Genomic DNA, 18544 nt, shown 5'->3' with positions numbered 1-18544 from the left:
TTCATCCCTTTGGTCTTTCAACTGCAATGGGTTAATTCAATAAGTGAAATATGAAACCATTTGGTTTCGATAATAACATCCCAGTTTTTGACAATTATTCCACGTTAACTCACTGATCTTAATATGAGACAGTAAAACCATGGCATTGTCATGACTGTCCTGTGAGGATCCAAATAGGTCAGATCAGGTTTGCAAAGAATAACTTCAACCAGACCCCATCTCAACCGCAGAGGGGGGGAGGAGGGAACTGGTGGGGGTTAACAACTCACCCCCTGTTGTAAATCAAGGAGAGACGATTCAGGTCTCTAATGTGGCTTTGTTTCAAGAGACTGTTCATGCCGAAACACTAACACGTTCAAAAGTGAATCCTGGAACAATAATTCTAACACAGATCGTGGGGAATGGTCAGAGGCGATCTATAGAACACTAATGTCATTTTATTTGTTATTTTGTGATGTCATTAAAAATGTTCTAAAGGAAATACTGTAACTTGGAAAGTATACCCACTACATGTATGAAGTTTCCATCCGATGCATTATGCATGTGATATGAAAAATTATGAAAGTGTTTTTGTTAAGAGAGGGATATGATTTTAGGAGCAATAAGAGATCATTGTTTTACATACACTTTGCACAGTGACAAGTCACACCCCTGAGTGAGGTCAGAGAGCATGTCAGCATGACGGAACCGCCCTTTCGAACAAACTGTATCAAATTATTTGTTAAGAATTAACCTGTTTAGGATAGGGCCGGATAAATAACGTACCCGATTTAATCTGGTTATTACTCCTGCCCAGAAACTAGAATATGCATATGTGATTTGGATAGAACACACCCTAAAGTTTCTAAAACTGTTTGAATGGTGTCTGTGAGTATAACAGAACTCATATGGCAGGCCAAAACCTGAGAAGATTGCATACAGGAAGTGCCCTCTCTGATCATTTCTTGGCCTTCTATAGCCTCTTTATCGAAAACAGAGGATCTCTGCTGTAACGTGACATTTTCTAAGGCTCCCATAGGCTCTCAGAAGGCGCCAGAACGGGGAATGATGACTCTGCAGTCCCTGGCTGAAAAACAGTAGCGCATTTGGATAGTGGTCGATCTGAGAACAATGAAACGGGTGCGCGCGTGCACGTGAAGAGTCCATTTTACATTTTCAGTCTTTGAACGAAAACAACGTCTCCTGGTCGGAATATTATCGCTATTTTACGAGAAAAATCGCATAAAAATTGATTTTAAACAGCGTTTGACATGCTTCGAAGTACGGTCATGGAATATTTTGCATTTTTTTGTCACGATACGCGCCGGCACGTCACCCTTCGGATAGTGTCTTGAACGCAAGAACAAAACGACGCTATTTGGATATAACTATGGATTATTTGGAACCAAAACAACATTGGGTGTAAAGTACAAGTCCTGGGAGTGCATTCTGACGAAGAACAGCAAAGGTAATCCAATTTTTCTTATAGTAAATCTGAGTTTGGTGAGTGCCAAACTTGGTGGGTGTCAAAATAGCTAGCCATGATGGCCGGGCTATCTACTCAGAATATTGCAAAATGTGCTTTCACCGAAAAGCTATTTTAAAATCTGACATAGCGATTGCATAAAGGAGTTCTGTATCTATAATTCTTAAAATAATTGTTATGTTTTTTGTGAACGTTTATCGTGAGTAATTTAGTAAATTCACCGGAAGTTTCGGTGGGTATGCTAGTTCTGAACGTCACATGCTAATGTAAAAAGCTGGTTTTTGATATAAATATGAACTTGATTGAACAAAACATGCATGTATTGTATAACATAATGTCCTAGGAGTGTCATCTGATGAAGATCATCAAAGGTTAGTGCTGCATTTAGCTGTGGTTTTGGTTTGTGTGACATATATGCTAGCTTGAAAAATGGGTGTGTGATTATTTCTGGCTGGGTACTCTCCTGACATAATCTAATGTTTTGCTTTCGTTGTAAAGCCTTTTTGAAATCGGACAATGTGGTTAGATAAAGGAGAGTCTTGTCTTTAAAATGGTCATATGTTTGAAAAATTGAATTTTGGGGATTTTTGAGGAATTTGTAATTCGCGCCATGCCCTATCATTGGATATTGGAGCGGTGTACCGCTAGCGGAACATCTAGATGTAAGAGGTTTTAACATATCAGACCAGAAAAGCGTGATGCTACAGCTGCACGCTAAAAGTGGTTTGAAATCTGAATCTCAACACGAGGTAGAGACAATAAACTCACCTCCTGGACAATCACTGGTAAGGCTGATTAGCAGTCCTAAGTTTAGTATCTTCAAAAGATAATTTAAGTAGGACCCTCTTACTACTCTTCTCAAACCATCGCATTACGTTACTCTCATCATCCCACTGGGAACCATCGACCCGGCTGGCTGGCCTATCTTCAAAGAAGCATCTTCAGGAGCGAATGGATGGAAAATAAACTCTGTAGTTCTGCTCAGGACTACACGACAAGTCACCGGACAACTACAAAGGAAAACGGTATGAAACTTGTCGAAACCATTTTTGACAATCAGAGCCTTACAGGCGTGCCGCAAAAAGGCCCGAATCCCATTACAAGGTGGCCCGGTCCACCGGTGAACCAAGAGATCCGGTGAACCAAGACATGTCACTTAAATACATTTATGATTTCTTACTCAAACAGGGCGGCGGTTCGTGTGCAAAGTATATGATTACTGTAAGTGAGAGAAGTTTCTAAATGTACCAAAGTATTATGTCTCTGTCCCTTTCTGCCCCCCTCTCCATCTCTTTTGTAACAAGCAGCCATGTTGTGTCATTCTACTCGGGACCTGTTTTTAACGTATTAAATGTGTATATTTATCCTGTATTACCATTTAATTAGCTAGTAAAAAAATCATTAAACCAATTTGTGTAGTACTGAGTCATAAGTAAGGCTTTTGCAGATGTAAGGAGGTTAAGGCTGTTCAGAAGGATGATATGACACGAGGTTCTGATTTAATAAATTGACAGTTTTTTTGTTGTTGTTTTTATCCCTTTTTCATGGTATCAAATTGGTAGTTCCAGCCTTATCTCATTGCTGCAACTCCTGTACGGACTCGGGAGAGAGTCATGTGTCCTCAAACACAACCCAACTGCACTGCTTCTTGACACAATGCCCACTTAACCCGGAAGTCAGCCACACCAATGTGCCAGAGGAAACACCATGCACCTGGCGACCGTGTCTGCATGCACTGCGCCCAGCCCGCCACAGGAGTCACTAGTGCACAATGGGACAAGGACATCCCTGCCGGCCAAACACTCCCCTAACCCGGACGACGCTGGGACAATTGTGCGCCACCCCATGGGTCTCCCGGTCGTGGCCAGCTGCGACAGAGCCTGGACTCGAACCCAGAATCTCTAGTGGCACAGCTAGCACTGCAGTGCCTTAGACCACTGCGCCACTCGGGAGGCATAAATTGACTGTTTATAGATGTGATAGGTAAAGACCTTTTAGAGTTTAATATCGGGAGATGGTAACTCTTTAAAGAAACACTCTTGTGGTGCCCCAGATCCTAATGAGTTAATTGTTACAATTTAATTTAAATCGGGTAACAATTAAACATAGTTAGTTGGTTAGATAAATAACAGTCCTAAGATTAATGTTAAGTCACGTCACAACAGCATTGAGAATCTTTGGCACATAATACAGGTTATTCAGCCCCCAAAATCTATCCCACTATTCCAATGCAACATGCAGACCTACAACTGCACTACAGCCACAGAAATACTATAGACTTGAACACATAGTGAAGAGTCTTCAGGATAAAATCTACAATGTCTTCATCAGGCTTCAGCAAATGGAAGTGGCGCAGCAACAAATGACTCACCCATGAGATTTCTGTTTTGTAGTTAAATCATATCACCTTTAAGCCTGCCCATTGAGCAAATAATTTAAGCCTTTCCATTTTCAGTCTATTATTGCACTTGCTAAGGTCTTACTCAATAATTAAATATACTTTTGACTGGATTGGTTCAAAGGGGCTCTCTTAAGTTTATGTTCCATGAAGAACAGTCATCCTTGGGATGAAATCAATTCTTCCAAATGAGGCTTATCAATGAACCACAGAAAATCACATTTTGGCTCACTAAATTGAATTGCCGCCCATCTCCACATTCACACAGTCTTTTGAACAATCCTAGACACACAGGGGTTCTCCAACGTCTTGGTGAACAAAAACAGCATTGACCGCAGAATCTGCTGCGAGAATCTGACTCGACTTACAGCGAGGGAGAGCTGTGACACACTGGTCTGGACAGGAGGCCATTGTAAATGCAGAATCGTGCAGAAATGTGCTGAGCTTTGATTGGTTATCTTAAAAAAATAATCTATCCTGGGGTGTTGAGACCTCACATTGTTTGGAAGGAGGCGGCGCTCAGGGACTGTGTGTGGTTTTCCATGTGGGTGTTGAAGTGAGAAAGACAGAGGAGAACCAATCAGTAAAAAAGCACATCCCCTTCATTATCGACGTATCATGCAGACAAAATACGAATAGCCTTTCCAATTGAAGTCAGGAGGACTGCAGGTGAGCTGCCAGAAGGAATGAGAAACTTTAGAAGAGGTAGTGAGTGGTTAACCCCTTATTGAGCCCACAAAAAAGAGCAGATTTGTATTACATACAGGATGAATGACCTGTACTTCATACACACAGACCTAGCCAATCATTACAAACAAGAGTAGAGCTACGTTGAAGACTATCAATGTTATGCCAAATTTAAAGTACAATTTACCTCCACTTTGGTACACACAATGCTGTACATTATTATTATTATGTACATTACAGAGTAGTCTAAAACCTTGTGTGTATATCCCTTTAAACGCTATGCCTCTCACCCAACAGGAACGGGGCAGGGTTTGAAGCTGGATGTTTTATTCATATCTCATTCCAAGCAACAGACCAAAAGCCTTATAATTTTCCCTTGTTAAGCTGCTTTTTACAGTTTCCCCCTCAAAAAAGGGAATCATATTTCCATAGTGGCTTTGAACTTGCCACAGAAGTTGAAATCCCAGATGTTAACCATCTTGGAATTGTTTATTTTCTGTCCAACTGTTGACTAATCTTAAACTTCACCCTCTTCTTGAGGTAAACTCTACTCCGAACACAAAAACAAAACGCTTTTTGCAAAGTCTTTGCACTCCCCATTTTTTATTTGCTTAATTTTAAAGAACTCCCTGAAGTGTGTTCTCTCCTGGATTTACTTTTTTGACATTGATGGGGACCTGAACCTGCCAAAAAGCACCAGAGCCAGGGGCTTCCGAGAGAATGCCACCAATGTGATGGGAATGTGTGGCGGGAGCCATCGTTTGGCTGGCAGTCACATGTGCACTTAATGGTAAGGGTCATAACATGTCAACACCAGACAACAACACCAGACAACAGCACAGGCACTGTTTTTGCACCACTACCGTCTGTCACAAATCACACAGCCCCAATGCAATATTCCAACCGTGACAGGAGCCAACTACAAAACCTCCTTAAAACAGCTTCCGAGAGACAAATGTGATGTAAGAAAAAGAGGGAAGAATGGCAGTGATTCTCAAATGTGCTTCTCACTTGACTGAGTCAGAGAATGAAATGTAACCAGCAACAGCTCCCTGTCTGTCTAGTTGGATCTCCTATGTGCTCTCTGGCTTCAGACTGATGGCAACAGATGTGATGATGCACCTCCATTCCACAGAACTAGTTACTGTTAATACTCCCCCAACCAGCCAAAGCCTTTGTCTTGCTGCCTTTTAGTCAAGCCAGTCGTAAAATATAAGCCACTTTTCATATTCAATTAGTTTCTTTCTCAAACAATATATATAATTTAATCCAGCAAAGAATCTAGCGGTGATTTGGGCATTTTCTTGGATGTTGGCCATGGTTCCTTGTTAGTCACTGGCATCGGAATGTAATTATCAGCGAACTGGAACTGAATACTTTTAATTACATTGTTCCTGTACAATTTTTCAAATCTGCTTTCTAACAGCATATTACTGTCGTTACTTGCTTAGGACTAACACCTCACAGGCCAATCAAATAATGTGATCCTTTTTAAAAATGTATTTAACCTTTATTTAACTAGGCTATTCAGTTAAGAACAAATCCTTATTTACAACGACGGCCTACCCCGGCCAAAACCGGATGACGCTGGGCCAATTGTGCGCCACCCTATGGGACTCCAAATCACAGCCAGATGTGATACAGCCTGGATTTGAACCAGGGACTGTAGTGAAGCCTCTTGCACTGAGATGCAGTGCCTTAGACCGCTGCGCCACGCAACTCCCTTTCAATGGAGTTGGACTTAATTTAACAATTGTGAATAACTATCTCACTCTAGTCCATTGCACTTTCCCTCCTCAAAATGAACTGAATCTGGGTATTTCTAGTGAACACTGGAGTAGGCTACTGATTTTGAGGAGCTCTTAATTTCCCCCTACTGTTGCTTAGTCCTCATGACCATTTTCTTCCTCACATTTTCACTGGAGCTACCCTTCTCCTAAACCTCCCTGACATCAATGTCACCTCCCTAGCTCAACCAAAGACAAAAGTGTTTTGTTTTTGTCAATAAAAAAAACATACTCATTCTCATCTTTATGCAAAAACACACATGTAGGCCTATTCTTAACAATTAGTTTTATGGAATGTGTATCTGCATGTGCATGTGTGTCAGAGAGAGCGAGGAGGGGTGTCCTCCTGCCTAAGGACAGCACTCTCTGATTGGATATAATTGTTTACCATGGAATTCACAATGACTACTGAGACATTTCTTTAAATCTTTACATAAATAGTCAGTGGCGTTTATTCATGGCTGCCAAAGCAAGCCAGGCTTCCCAACCCCCCAAAAATGTAAAAATATCTTTAACTTTCGTCTCTCTGTTTCATAATTTTTCTTCAATTCTGAAGAGGCTGAATGTATCATACAGGTGAAAGCCCCCGAGTGAGCGAAACAGCGCCCCTCTGTCTCTCTTGATACTGTCCGGTCCAAACGAGTATGACATTGCTGCCACCCGTAGCATTGAATGCAGGGGGAGCCAGCGAGCATCTGGCCTCCCTTGACAAAAACAATATAAAACATTTGCCAATCAGCGTCGAGCTCAACTGTGAACGGTCCTGGAGCACCAAAAAAATTGTCAAGGGAAACCAGCTTGGATTTGGCGTCACTCCTATCAAAACCCTCAGACCAAACATCATTGACAGAGAAACTGTTCATTTATCATCGAATCACAGCCTACTTTGCCAAAGAGGTGATGACTTAACAAGCGCATTCACGAAAAAAGCATTGTCGTTACACCAATGTACCTAACCATAAACATAAATGCCTTTCTTAAAATCAATACACAAGTATATTTTATTAAACCTTCATATTTAGTTAAAATAAATTCATGTTAGCAGGCAATATTAACTAGGGAAATTGTCACTTCTCTTGCGTTCTGTGCAAGCAGAGTCAGGGTATATGCAGCAGTTTGGGCCGCCTGGCTCGTTGCGAACTGTGTGAAGACCATTTCTTCCTAACAAAGACCATAATTAATTTGCCAGAATTTTACATAATTATGACATAACATTAAAGGTTGTGCAATGTAACAGCAATATTTAGACTTATGGATGCCACCCGTTCGATAAAATACCAAACGGTTCCGTATTTCACTGAAATAATAAACATTTTGTTTTCGAAATGATAGTTTCCGGATTTGACCATATTAACAACCTAAAGCTCGTATTTCTGTGTGTTTATTATATTATAATAAAGTATATGATTTGATATTTGATAGAGCAGTCTGACTGAGCGGTGGTAGCGGTGAACCACCAGCTTTAATATGTTCTCATGTTCTGAGCAAGGATCATAAACGTTAGCTTTTTTACATGGCACATATTGCACTTTTACTTTCTTCTCCAACACTGTGTTTTGGCATTATTTAAACCAAATTGAACATGTTTCATTATTTATTTGAGACTAAATAGATTTTTATTTATCTATTATATTAAGTTAAAATAAAAGTGTTCATTCAGTATTGTTGTAATTGTCATTATTACAAATATATATATATATACAAATCATCTGCTTTTTTTGGTCCTCCAATAATCGGTATCGGCATTGAAAAATCATAATCGGTCGACCTCTAAAGCTGACCACACCGCTCGCGTCACATGCGCAAGCATTGCAAAATAAATGTACACATACATGCTATTCAATCATTGCACCCACCCTGCTCGCGAGCGTCTGCGTGGCCAGGCGCTAAAATAGAAATTGGTTCTATTTGTGACTCTCAACGTGCTGCAAGTCCAGCCTCTCCCATCTCCTCATTGGTTTTTAGGAGCATATACCCACGTGAGTGATTGAAAGAACTTAGGTCCACACTCCGGTCGGTTGTAGTAATGCTGTAAAGTTGGTTGCCGACTGCCATATAAAGGCCAAAGAAGAAAAAGAAGCCTGAAGGAAGGAGGAGAGATGAGGAGAAACAAATTTGGTTTATCTGTGGATTAATTGTCCAAGTAGAGGACCTTGTGTATTTCAGGTAAAATAACAACCCAAATATATACCAGGACAAATCAGCTAGCAACAGCAAGTTAGCTAGCTAAATTGCCATAAATGTTTAATGCTTTTTGACCTGTCCCCAAATTAATATAATTGGTTCAGAGTTTGTTTTGACATTTCAACCTGTGTGTCCTTATCGCTTCTGATGTGGGTGAACAAAATCAACTTGGGCACGCAGACGCACGCGCGCTTGTGGTTTGGTCAGCATGTTACTGTACATGCAGTATGCTTTGTAGACTTCACCATACAGAGGTTGCTATCCGGTTTTGTGATAAAACAAAGGTGTGGTTGAATTTATTCTGACACTGTATTCTTATTGTCTCAGACTTTAGGCCTACATATTACTGTCGCAAAGCATAGGAATTTAACAGGTTATTGAGCAAACAACGCAATTATCACAACACATAGGTACATTTCTTTTTTTTGGGGGGGGGGCTTCCCCAGTGATTTTACCCACACCCGACTACTGATAATAGTAGCATATATTCTCCATAGACAGAAAGAAAAACACTGTACAAGCCATGGGTTTCTGTTTTCTCTCCAAAAATCAATAGGCCAATTCGGGGGAGACAAAAATTCTCAGACGCAAATACAGAAGTGTCATATAACCCTGACTGGAAGGGCTTGCTAGGTCCATCAAATGCATGTATAATGTAAAATGTATTGATGTAGCTAACTATGCTACTATGTGGCTCACGTTACAAGCATGCACGGTCTGTCAGCATGGAGCTCCATTGATCAAATACAATGTAGCCTATCATATTGAAAGCTGCAACTGACAATCAGCCTCGGGATATTTTCAATCACCTCACATGTATGCATGAATTTATTTTTAAAAAACTCCCTTAAACACTTGTCATTGAAAACAAAATAAGACATTAGGCTTTCACGTTTAACCTAGAATACTATAATCCACTAAGAAATGTCGTAGCTAGCGCGTTCTAAAAAATGTTTTGCATGTGCATACGGTTGAGGACCGAAACAAAGCATCCCCATTAGCAACCAACGTTTGAGCACAATATGTGCGAGACCTCAACATCTATATTTAATGCCTAAAAAGCTACCCAACTCATTTCATTAGACTACTGTAAATGGTTATAGGTTTCTCATAAATTCAATGTGACAGGCATCAAACCTAACACATTCAAAATTAAACTCTTGGGGGATTTTGCTGACACAAAGGTGCACCAATGAAATGCTTGCTTCCCCAAGACCAAATGCACCCATCTTCCCCTTGGAGCTTAACCCACTCCTCAGCAACAACAAAGCTCAGGGTTAGGAAAAACAGGTTGTCAAACTGCTCCTAACAAACCATGTCTAGCCTAGAGAGCCCAAATCACGAGGAATACAGCTCAATTAAAGGACAAGTGATATTCTCTTATTACGCTGATAGTTTACAGTAGCCTACGGACAGTAGCCTATTCGGGATTTAGTCTATACCGCGATGAAATAAGCCAAAAAATATATTTAATTTCCCTTCATGTTACCACAGCCATTATTGAGAGAACATAGCCTACTATCCCGTTTCTCTCATATATGAGAAAATCATGTTTCCATAGCCTCTGTGTCCTTCCTATATCCAAGGCAACAGCTCCAATATGATATAACTAACTGTCCATTGAAACACATATGAGACGCGGTTAGCACGGATGAGATACGGATGCTACTATTAAGTGAACAAAACACAGAACTTTCAGAATTAATAGAAAACTTTCCTTTTTCAATGAATAAAGGTGGCCATCTCCAATAAAAACATTTGATTTTTTTATAAAAACATAATCTTACCTGCATAGCCAAAGAAGAGTAATGCCCAGATCTGATCCATTGTTTGAAGCATTGCAATATCACAAAATTATTCTCCTTGAAGAATAGATAGAAAGACTTGGCTAGACGATTTCTGTGTTCTGAATAAATATTTGTTTTCCAACTATTGTATTGTGATAGCAATATTATAATTGGTCCTTGCCGCTACCCTGGAACGCACGCGAGTAGCTCGAAGAATGAGTGACAAGCAGCAGCCGTAGCACACACAACACGAATTAATCCGCCAGGGCAAAGCGTTTGCGCTCACACGCTCGATGGGGGCAATGGGATGCAGGCACAAACTAGTGCGCTCAGTTAGTCGTTCTCCACTGCGGCTGCACAGAGACGGCAGATGGTGTGTTAGGAAAATCTTGTCATGGAGTTTGTGAATAATTCGGATTAGGAATCTCACGAAAACTGTATTGAGCCTTACAAAACAGAAGTGCATTTTGAGAAGATCTTTAACCAAAAATATTTTGCCTGGTTATTTTCAACCATGAAAAAAATGTAAGTCTACATCCGCACCTGCTGAGGAGATGTGCAGTTTTGCGCAATTGTGTATTGTCTCCACCTACTGTTTATCACCATGTGACTCGCCAAATTACCAGTTCACCTTTCTCATGATGAAAATTCATGCATGTATTCCTTGTGCAGCTTTCCTTATTGGTTCACACGTTTTGTATTTAGCACCTAATTTAACCACACTGTGGTACCTGCTCAGTCCATAAATGCATGAATCTTAAACTCGTCCGTATTTTATTTAGGACGCACAGTCACCATCTGGTCACGACGACACTCGGCGACCTAATTAATAGCCTAAAATGCTTCCCGGGAAAATAGGGCATCCTCTGCACTGCGTCAAGTCCCCTCTAACTAAACTGCATATTTTTATAGTTTCCAATTCCTGTTAGCAGTAACGGACTACACAAAAATCACTCAAGTGGCACGCCTCCCTTTATGCCAAGTGCAAACCACATTTAATGTTATGTTTCAGGACGACTAGAGCAGACAATTCATTAGCAGGTGCAACATGAGGTTGTCCATAGAAAACCGGTTGTCCATAGAAAACCGAGAGTTGCATTTCTATGGCCATTTGATTAATAGGCTACTTAGCATTTTACACCATTTACACCATTTTACACCATATATATTAAACTGCTATCTGTCATGAGCAGACATTCTCATATTCCATATTCACACAAGTGATATCCATTTGATCAATGGAACTTGCTCCTATGGTTAATATCTGATTGAAAAAGGTGAAAAGGCCTACTTATGCATGAACATGTAGACCACAGTACATGGTCCAAAACATATAAAATCCACAATCATATAGAATCTCAGTTTGTCTTACTGTAAGATGCCTATCTATCAGCTGTAATTAAATTCCCATTTGCAAGAGACAATACTGAAATAGCTGACCTTAAATGCTTATTCATGGAGCCCAACACCTGTCCAGTTAATGCAGATCTGTCACACATTTGTACTACTTTATTAAGTAAATCCTAAATGGGAAGAGCAAAGCTGATTAAAAACCTGCATTAACTGATGCTAAACTCCTGCCATATTACCACGTCCATACTAAGCTAAGCTTTATAATCATTGAAAGATTATCAACTTAATTTTTTTATTTATTTAACCTTTATTTAACTAGGCAAGTCAGTTACAGTTACAATGACGGCCTACCCGGCCAAATCCTAACCCGGGCGACGCTGGGCCAATTGTGCGCCGCCTTATGGGACTCCCAATCACGGCCAGTTGTGATACAGCCTGGAATCGAACCAGGGTCTGTTGTGACGCAACTTACTAGACTAAGGTGGTGTGTATGAGGAAATTGGGAACTGTTAGACAATACTCATATTTCTATGTGGGTTCGAAGGCCAGGTGGCTTCATGCTGTGGCTGATGCATCAGAACTTTTCTTGCGGGTGTTGCCCAAAAAGATAGGAACTGATGCCCCCACTGGTCGCCTTGTGGAAGTGCATCAAAATTGGTCCAACTTTACAATGTGTCCATAATACCAATGTATTAATATCGTAGTTCAAATCTTATCAAATCTAACTTTATTTGCCACAAGCGCCGAATACAATAAGTGTAGACTTTACCGTGAAATGCTTACTTACAAGCCCTTAACCAACAGTGCAGTTCAAGGAGAAGAAAATATTTACCAAGTAGGCTAAAATAAAAAGTAATAATAAAAAGTAACACAATAAGAATAACAAGGCTTTATACAGGGGGCATTGGTACCGAGTCAGTGTGCAAGGGTACAGGCTAGTTGAAGTAATCTGTATATGTAGGTGGGGACGAAGTGACTATGCATAGGTAACAAACAAACAGCGAGTAACAGGGAGTCAATGTAAATTGTCCAGTGGTGATTTTTATGAATTGTTCAGCAGTCTAATGGCTTGGGGGTAGAAGCTGTTGAGGAGCCTTTTGGTCCTCGACATGGCGCTCCGGTACCGCTTGCCGTGCGGTAGCAGAGAAAACAGTCTATAACTTGGGTGACTGGAGTCTCTGACAATTTTATGGGCTTTCCTCTGACACCGCTTATTATATAGGTCCTGGATGGCAGGAAGCTTGGCCCCAGTGATGTACTGGGTCGTTCGCACTACCCTCTGTAGCGCCTTACGGTCAGATGCCGAGCAGTTGCCATACCAGACGGTGATGCAACCAGTCAGGATGCTCTCAACGGTGCAGCTGTATAAGTTTTTGAGGATCTGAGTACCCATGCCAAGTCTTTTCAGTCTCCTGAGGGTGAATAGGCTTTTTCATGCCCGCTTCACTACTGTCTTAGTGTGTTTGGACCATGTTAGTTTGTTGGTGATGTGGACACCAAGGAAGTTGAAGCTCTCAACCTGCTCCACTGCAGCCCCGTTGATGAGAATGTGGACGTGCTCAGTCCTCCTTTTCCTGTAGTCCACAATCATCTCCTTTGTCTTGATCACGTTGAGGGAGAGGTTGTTGTCCTGGCGCCACACGGCCAGGTCTCTGACCTCCTCCCTGTAGCCTGTCTCACTGTTGTCAGTGATCAGGCCTACCACTGTTGTGTCATTGGCAAATTTAATGATGGTGTTGGAGTCGTGCCTGGCCGTGCAGTCAGTTAGTGCCATTCAGAAGCAAAGTTATCTGGGGTGTCAATTGAGTACCTCTTGCTCTACTCCTTCACACCCTCAAACAACCAATCGTTATCAAAGACAATGTGAAGTGGAGGACTTGGAGAGGCTGAAAGAGGAGTGATCAGGAAAACCATTTGTCTGAAGGTATGCATAATTTTGTTTAGATACCTTCACACAAATGGGTTTCCTGATCACTCCTCTTTCAGCCTTTTCACGTCCTCCCCTCCACATTGTCTTTGATAATGATTGGTTGTTCAATGAGGGTGTGAAAGATTCGAGCAAGTTACTCAATCGACACCCCAGGGAACTTTGCTCCTGAAGGGCATTTACACACCAAAATGGAACAAATTACGTTTTTGAAGTTATACCATTTGAAGAGAAGGAATGTTGATAGAAGTATAATTTCAAAAAGTTCCAGTGGTCACAATCTCACAAAGGGAGGGGAAAGGAGTTCAACTAGGCTTGGTCTGCCCTTTTAGAAAAACACGTTTTCATGTGATCAGGTGAATTTATGTGAAGTTAAAGAGATATGTGACATGTAAAGCTAGGGACGGATTCAGAAATCAAAGGCCCTGGCGCTTTGTTTTTTTAATAGCCCCCCATTATAATAAAACCATAATAACATTAGAGATGTTATAGATGTACTATTGTAAAGTGGTTGTTCCACTGGATATCTGTCACTAATGTTGAAGCCGTGTTGAAGAGACCAAACTGCATGCGGAATGTGGATACTCATCTTTTTAATATATATATATATAAGTAAAGTATACACAGAAAAACAATAAACACTCACGACAGGTTAACAGGCTACTTACAAACAAACGAATAGCAGTGTTAACTCAACCACCCACAAACCCAAGTGACAAACATACTCCTAATTATATGACTCCCAATCAGGAACAACGATAACCAGCTGTCCCTGATCGGGAGCCACACAGACCCACATAGAAACACAACACCCAGAACACACATACACAGACATACTCTGCCACATCCTGACCAAAACTACACAACAACACCCTCTGCTGGTCAGGACGTGACAATATCATAAGGTGAATGCACCAATTTGTAAGTCGCTCTGGATAAGAGCGTCTGCTAAATGACGTAAATGTAAATGTGGCATAGACTACAGTTGAGGAAAATCTGTGAGCAGGGTCAGATTTTTTATTTGCCTTTTAAAAATGCATTTCATGCAATTCTACGTCATTTACATGACAAAAGACATTAGCTTAATGTTTTTTAATACCATAATGAACGGCTACTCTGAAACTGACAAACTGAGATCAATTTGGTCTTGAATTCAAACAAACAATAGCCCAGGCCAATGAAGCAACACACATAGAATTGCGCTGGAGAGGATGGCTGACGTTTTACGTGCTCCTAACCAACTGTGTTATTAGTTCGTTTTTTTGCATTGTTTGTAACTTATTTTTTTTAAACTTATTTTGTACATAATGTTGCTGCTACATCTCTTATGACCGAAAATAACTTCTGGACATCAGAACAGCGATTACTCACCACGAACTGGTAGAAGCTTTTTCCTGTAACGAGTCCGACTATCACGTTTCAGGTAAGACCCAAATGCAGACTGTAACAATGTTTATTACAGCAACAGGGGCAGGCAAATGACAGGTCAAGGCAGCCAGGGGTCGATAATCCAGAGTAGTGGGGCAAAGTTACAGGACGGCAGGCAGGTTCAGGGTCAGGAAACTGGAGATAAAGGCTGTAAGACATAGCTTTAATTCTAGACACAGGAAAGGTAGGAAGAATACGGAAGGTACAGAGCAAAAGAGGACGAACAGCAGAGGGGTTAATGATCTTGGAGCGGGGGGAAAACGCCTTGGCTTCCGGGGGTGTAGCTGTGGGCGTGCCAGCGCATCTGGCTTGACATTCTTGGATACCAGTCGGTTCTGCAGAAGCGAAGTGGCCCGGACCTTACTGAACCCCTCCCAGAGGTCCTGGTACTCTGCGGGGCTGTTGGAGAGGTCTGGGGCCATTTCCAAGCCACCAGGAAGATGTCCCGTGGCAGGCAGAGCTGACTTCAGGCAATGACAGGATGGTTTCCAGCCCACGATGGCACCAGTAGCCCAGTCAATAGAGGGATTGTGTCGCTGGAGGCAAGAGAATCCCAATAACACAGGAACCTGCAGAGACTCAACTAGCAGAAATTGGATTGTCTAGCTGTGGTTCCCTGACACTCGTAGGTTGAGGGGGGTGGTATGGTGGGTGACCCAGCTTATAGAGCACCCATCCAGTGCTCTAACATCCATGGGAATGGAGAAGGGTTGAGTGGGGATGCCCAGCTCAGAAGCCAGGGGAACGTCCATAAGACTCACATCAGCCCCCGAGTCGATGAGTACCTGGAGAGACCTAGACTCGTCGCACCACAGCAGGATGGCATGGAGAGGGGGTGAGTAAGGGGAGAAGAAAAATTATCTTTAAGACCCACCAGAGTACTCACTCCAACGAATGAGCTAGGTCTCTTGAAGGGACAGGTAGACACAAAATGACCAGCAGTACTGCAATACAGACTTTAATGCAGGGAAACTGTTTTACCAAATTTCCACCAGCATGTCACATGTGCAATCAGAGGGAAAAAACTCTAGACCACCCTTACACTCCACCCAGAGACACGTACAAAGCTCTCCCTTGCCCTCCATTTGGCAAATCTGACTATAATTCTATCCTCTTGATTCCTGCTTACAAGCAAAAATTAAAGCAGGAGGCACCAGTGACTCGGTCAATAAAAAAGTGGTCAGATGAAGCAGATGCAAAGCTACAGGACTGTTTTGCTAGCATAGACTGGACTATGTTCCAGGATCTTTCCGATAGCATTGAGAGGTACACCACATCAGTCACTGGCTTCATCAATAAATGCATCGATGACGTCGTCCCCACAGTGACCAAACGTACATACCCCAACCAGAAGCCATGGATTACAGGCAACATCCGCACTGAGATAAAGGGTAGAGCTGCCCCTTTCAAGGCGCGGAAGTCTAACCCGGAAGCTTATAAGAAATCGCGCTGTGCTCCGACGAACCATCAAACAGGCAGCGCGTCAATACAGGACTAAGATCAAATTGTACTACACCGGCTCCGACGCTTGTCAGATGGGGCAGGGCTTGAAAACTATTACAGACAACAAAGGGAAGCACAGCCGAGAGCTGCTCAGTGTCACGAGCCTACCAGACGAGCTAAATTACTTCTATGCTCGCTTCGAGGCAAGTAACACTGAAATGTGCATGAGAGCGTTAGCTGTTCCGGACGACTGTGTGATCACGCTCTCTGCAGCCGATGTGAGTAAGACCTTTAAACAGGTCAACATTCACAAGGCCGATGGGCCAGACGGATTACCAAGACGTGTACTCCAAGCATGCACTGACCAGGTGGTCAACAAAAGTGAGTACACCCCTAAGTGAAAATGTCCAAATTGGGCCCAATTAGCCATTTTCCCTCCCCGGTGTCATGTGACTCGTTAGTGTTACAAGGTCTCAGGTGTGAATGGAGAGCAGGTGTGTTAAATTTGGTGTCATCGCTCTCACACTCCCTCATACTGACTGGTCATTGGAAGTTCAACATGGCACCTCATGGCAAAGAACTCTCTGAGGATCTGAAAAAAAGAATTGTTGCTCTACAGAAAGATGGCCTGGGCTATAAGAAGATTGCCAAGACCCTGAAACTGAGCTGCAGCACGGTGGCCAAGACCATACAGCGGTTTAACAGGACAGGTTCCACTCAGAACAGGCCTCGCCATAGTCGACCAAAGAAGTTGAGTGCACGTGCTCAGCGTCATATCCACAGGTTGTCTTTGGGAAATAGACGTATGAGTGCTGCCAGCATTGCTGCAGAGGTTGAAGGGGTGGGGGGTCAGCCTGTCAGTGCTCAGACCATACACCGCACACTGCATCAAATTGGTCTGCATGGCTGTCGTCCCAGAAGGAAGCCTCTTCTAAAGATGATGCACAAGAAAGCCCGCAAACAGTTTGCTGAAGACACGCAGACTAAGGACATGGATTACTGGAACCATGTCCTGTGGTCTGATGAGACCAAGAAACTTATTTGGTTCAGATGGTGTCAAGCGTGTGTGGCGTGTGTGGCGGCAACCAGGTGAGGAGTACAAAGACAAGTGTGTTTTGCCTACAGTCAAGCATTGTGGTGGGAGTGTCATGGTCTGGGGCTGCATGAGTGCTGCCAGCACTGGGGAGCTACAGTTCATTGAGGGAACCATGAATGCCAACATGTACTGTGACATGCTGAAGCAGAGCATGATCCCCTCCCTTCGGAGACTGGGCCGCAGGGCAGTATTCCAACATGACAACGACCCCAAACACACCTCCAAGACAACCACTACCTTGCTAAAGAAGCTGAAGGTAAAGATGATGGACTGGCCAAGCATGTCTCCAGACCTAAACCCTACTGAGCATCTGTGGGGCATCCTCAAATGGAAGGTGGAGGAGTGCAAGGTCGCTAACATCCACCAGCACCATGATGTCGTCATGGAGGAGTGGAAGAGGACTCCAGTGGCAACCTGTGAAGCTCTGGTGAACCCCAAGAGGGTTAAGGCAGTGCTGGAAAATGATGGTGGCCACACAAAATATTGACACTTTGGTCCCAATTTGGATAGTTTCACTTAGGTGTGTACTCACTTTTGTTGCCAGTGGTTTAGAGATTAATGGCTGTGTGTTGTTATTTTGAGGGGACAGCAAATTTACACTGTTATACAAGCTGTACACTCACTACTTTATTGTAGCAAAGTGTCATTTCTTCAGTGTTGTCACATGAAAAGATATACTCAAATATTTACAAAAATGTGAGGGGTGTACTCACTTTTGTGAGATACTGTATATGTGGCTCTCTCACTGGATGTTTTTTTAGAGGCAAAACATTACTGAACATAACGCGCCAATGAAAACGGAAATTTTTGGATATAAATATGAACTTTATCGAACAAAACATACATGTATTGTGTAACATGAAGTCCTATGAGTGCCATCTGAAGATCATCAAAGGTTAGTGATTAATTTTATCTCTATTTCTGCTTTTTGTGACTCCTCTCTTTGGCTGGAAAATGGCTATGTTTTTTTTGCGACTAGGCGCTGACCT

The 18544-nt window shown here is 42.3% G+C and overlaps 1 protein-coding gene across 21 annotated transcripts in view; it reads right to left on the bottom strand.

Annotated features, from left to right (window-relative positions):
• The window catches only part of LOC115154191 (neural cell adhesion molecule 1), a 311150-nt gene extending 300601 nt beyond the window's left edge, over positions 1 to 10549 (bottom strand). For 8 of the 21 annotated variants that reach the window (XM_029700161.1, XM_029700163.1, XM_029700164.1 and 5 more), the window contains exon 1: positions 10309 to 10548. In XM_029700161.1, coding sequence (XP_029556021.1) covers positions 10309 to 10360 — 52 coding nt within the window. In that variant the 5' untranslated portion in view covers positions 10361 to 10548. Of the gene's footprint in view, positions 1 to 10308 lie in introns of all 21 variants that reach the window. The other 13 variants (XM_029700160.1, XM_029700156.1, XM_029700157.1 and 10 more) reach the window with 4 other exon arrangements.
• Positions 10550 to 18544: the final 7995 nt, after the last annotated feature.

This window comes from Salmo trutta, chromosome 19 (genome assembly GCF_901001165.1).
Source record: "Salmo trutta chromosome 19, fSalTru1.1, whole genome shotgun sequence".
Taxonomy (NCBI): domain Eukaryota; kingdom Metazoa; phylum Chordata; class Actinopteri; order Salmoniformes; family Salmonidae; genus Salmo; species Salmo trutta.
Note: the sequence above shows the minus strand (reverse complement) of the source record. Positions and strands in the feature narration are given on the sequence as shown.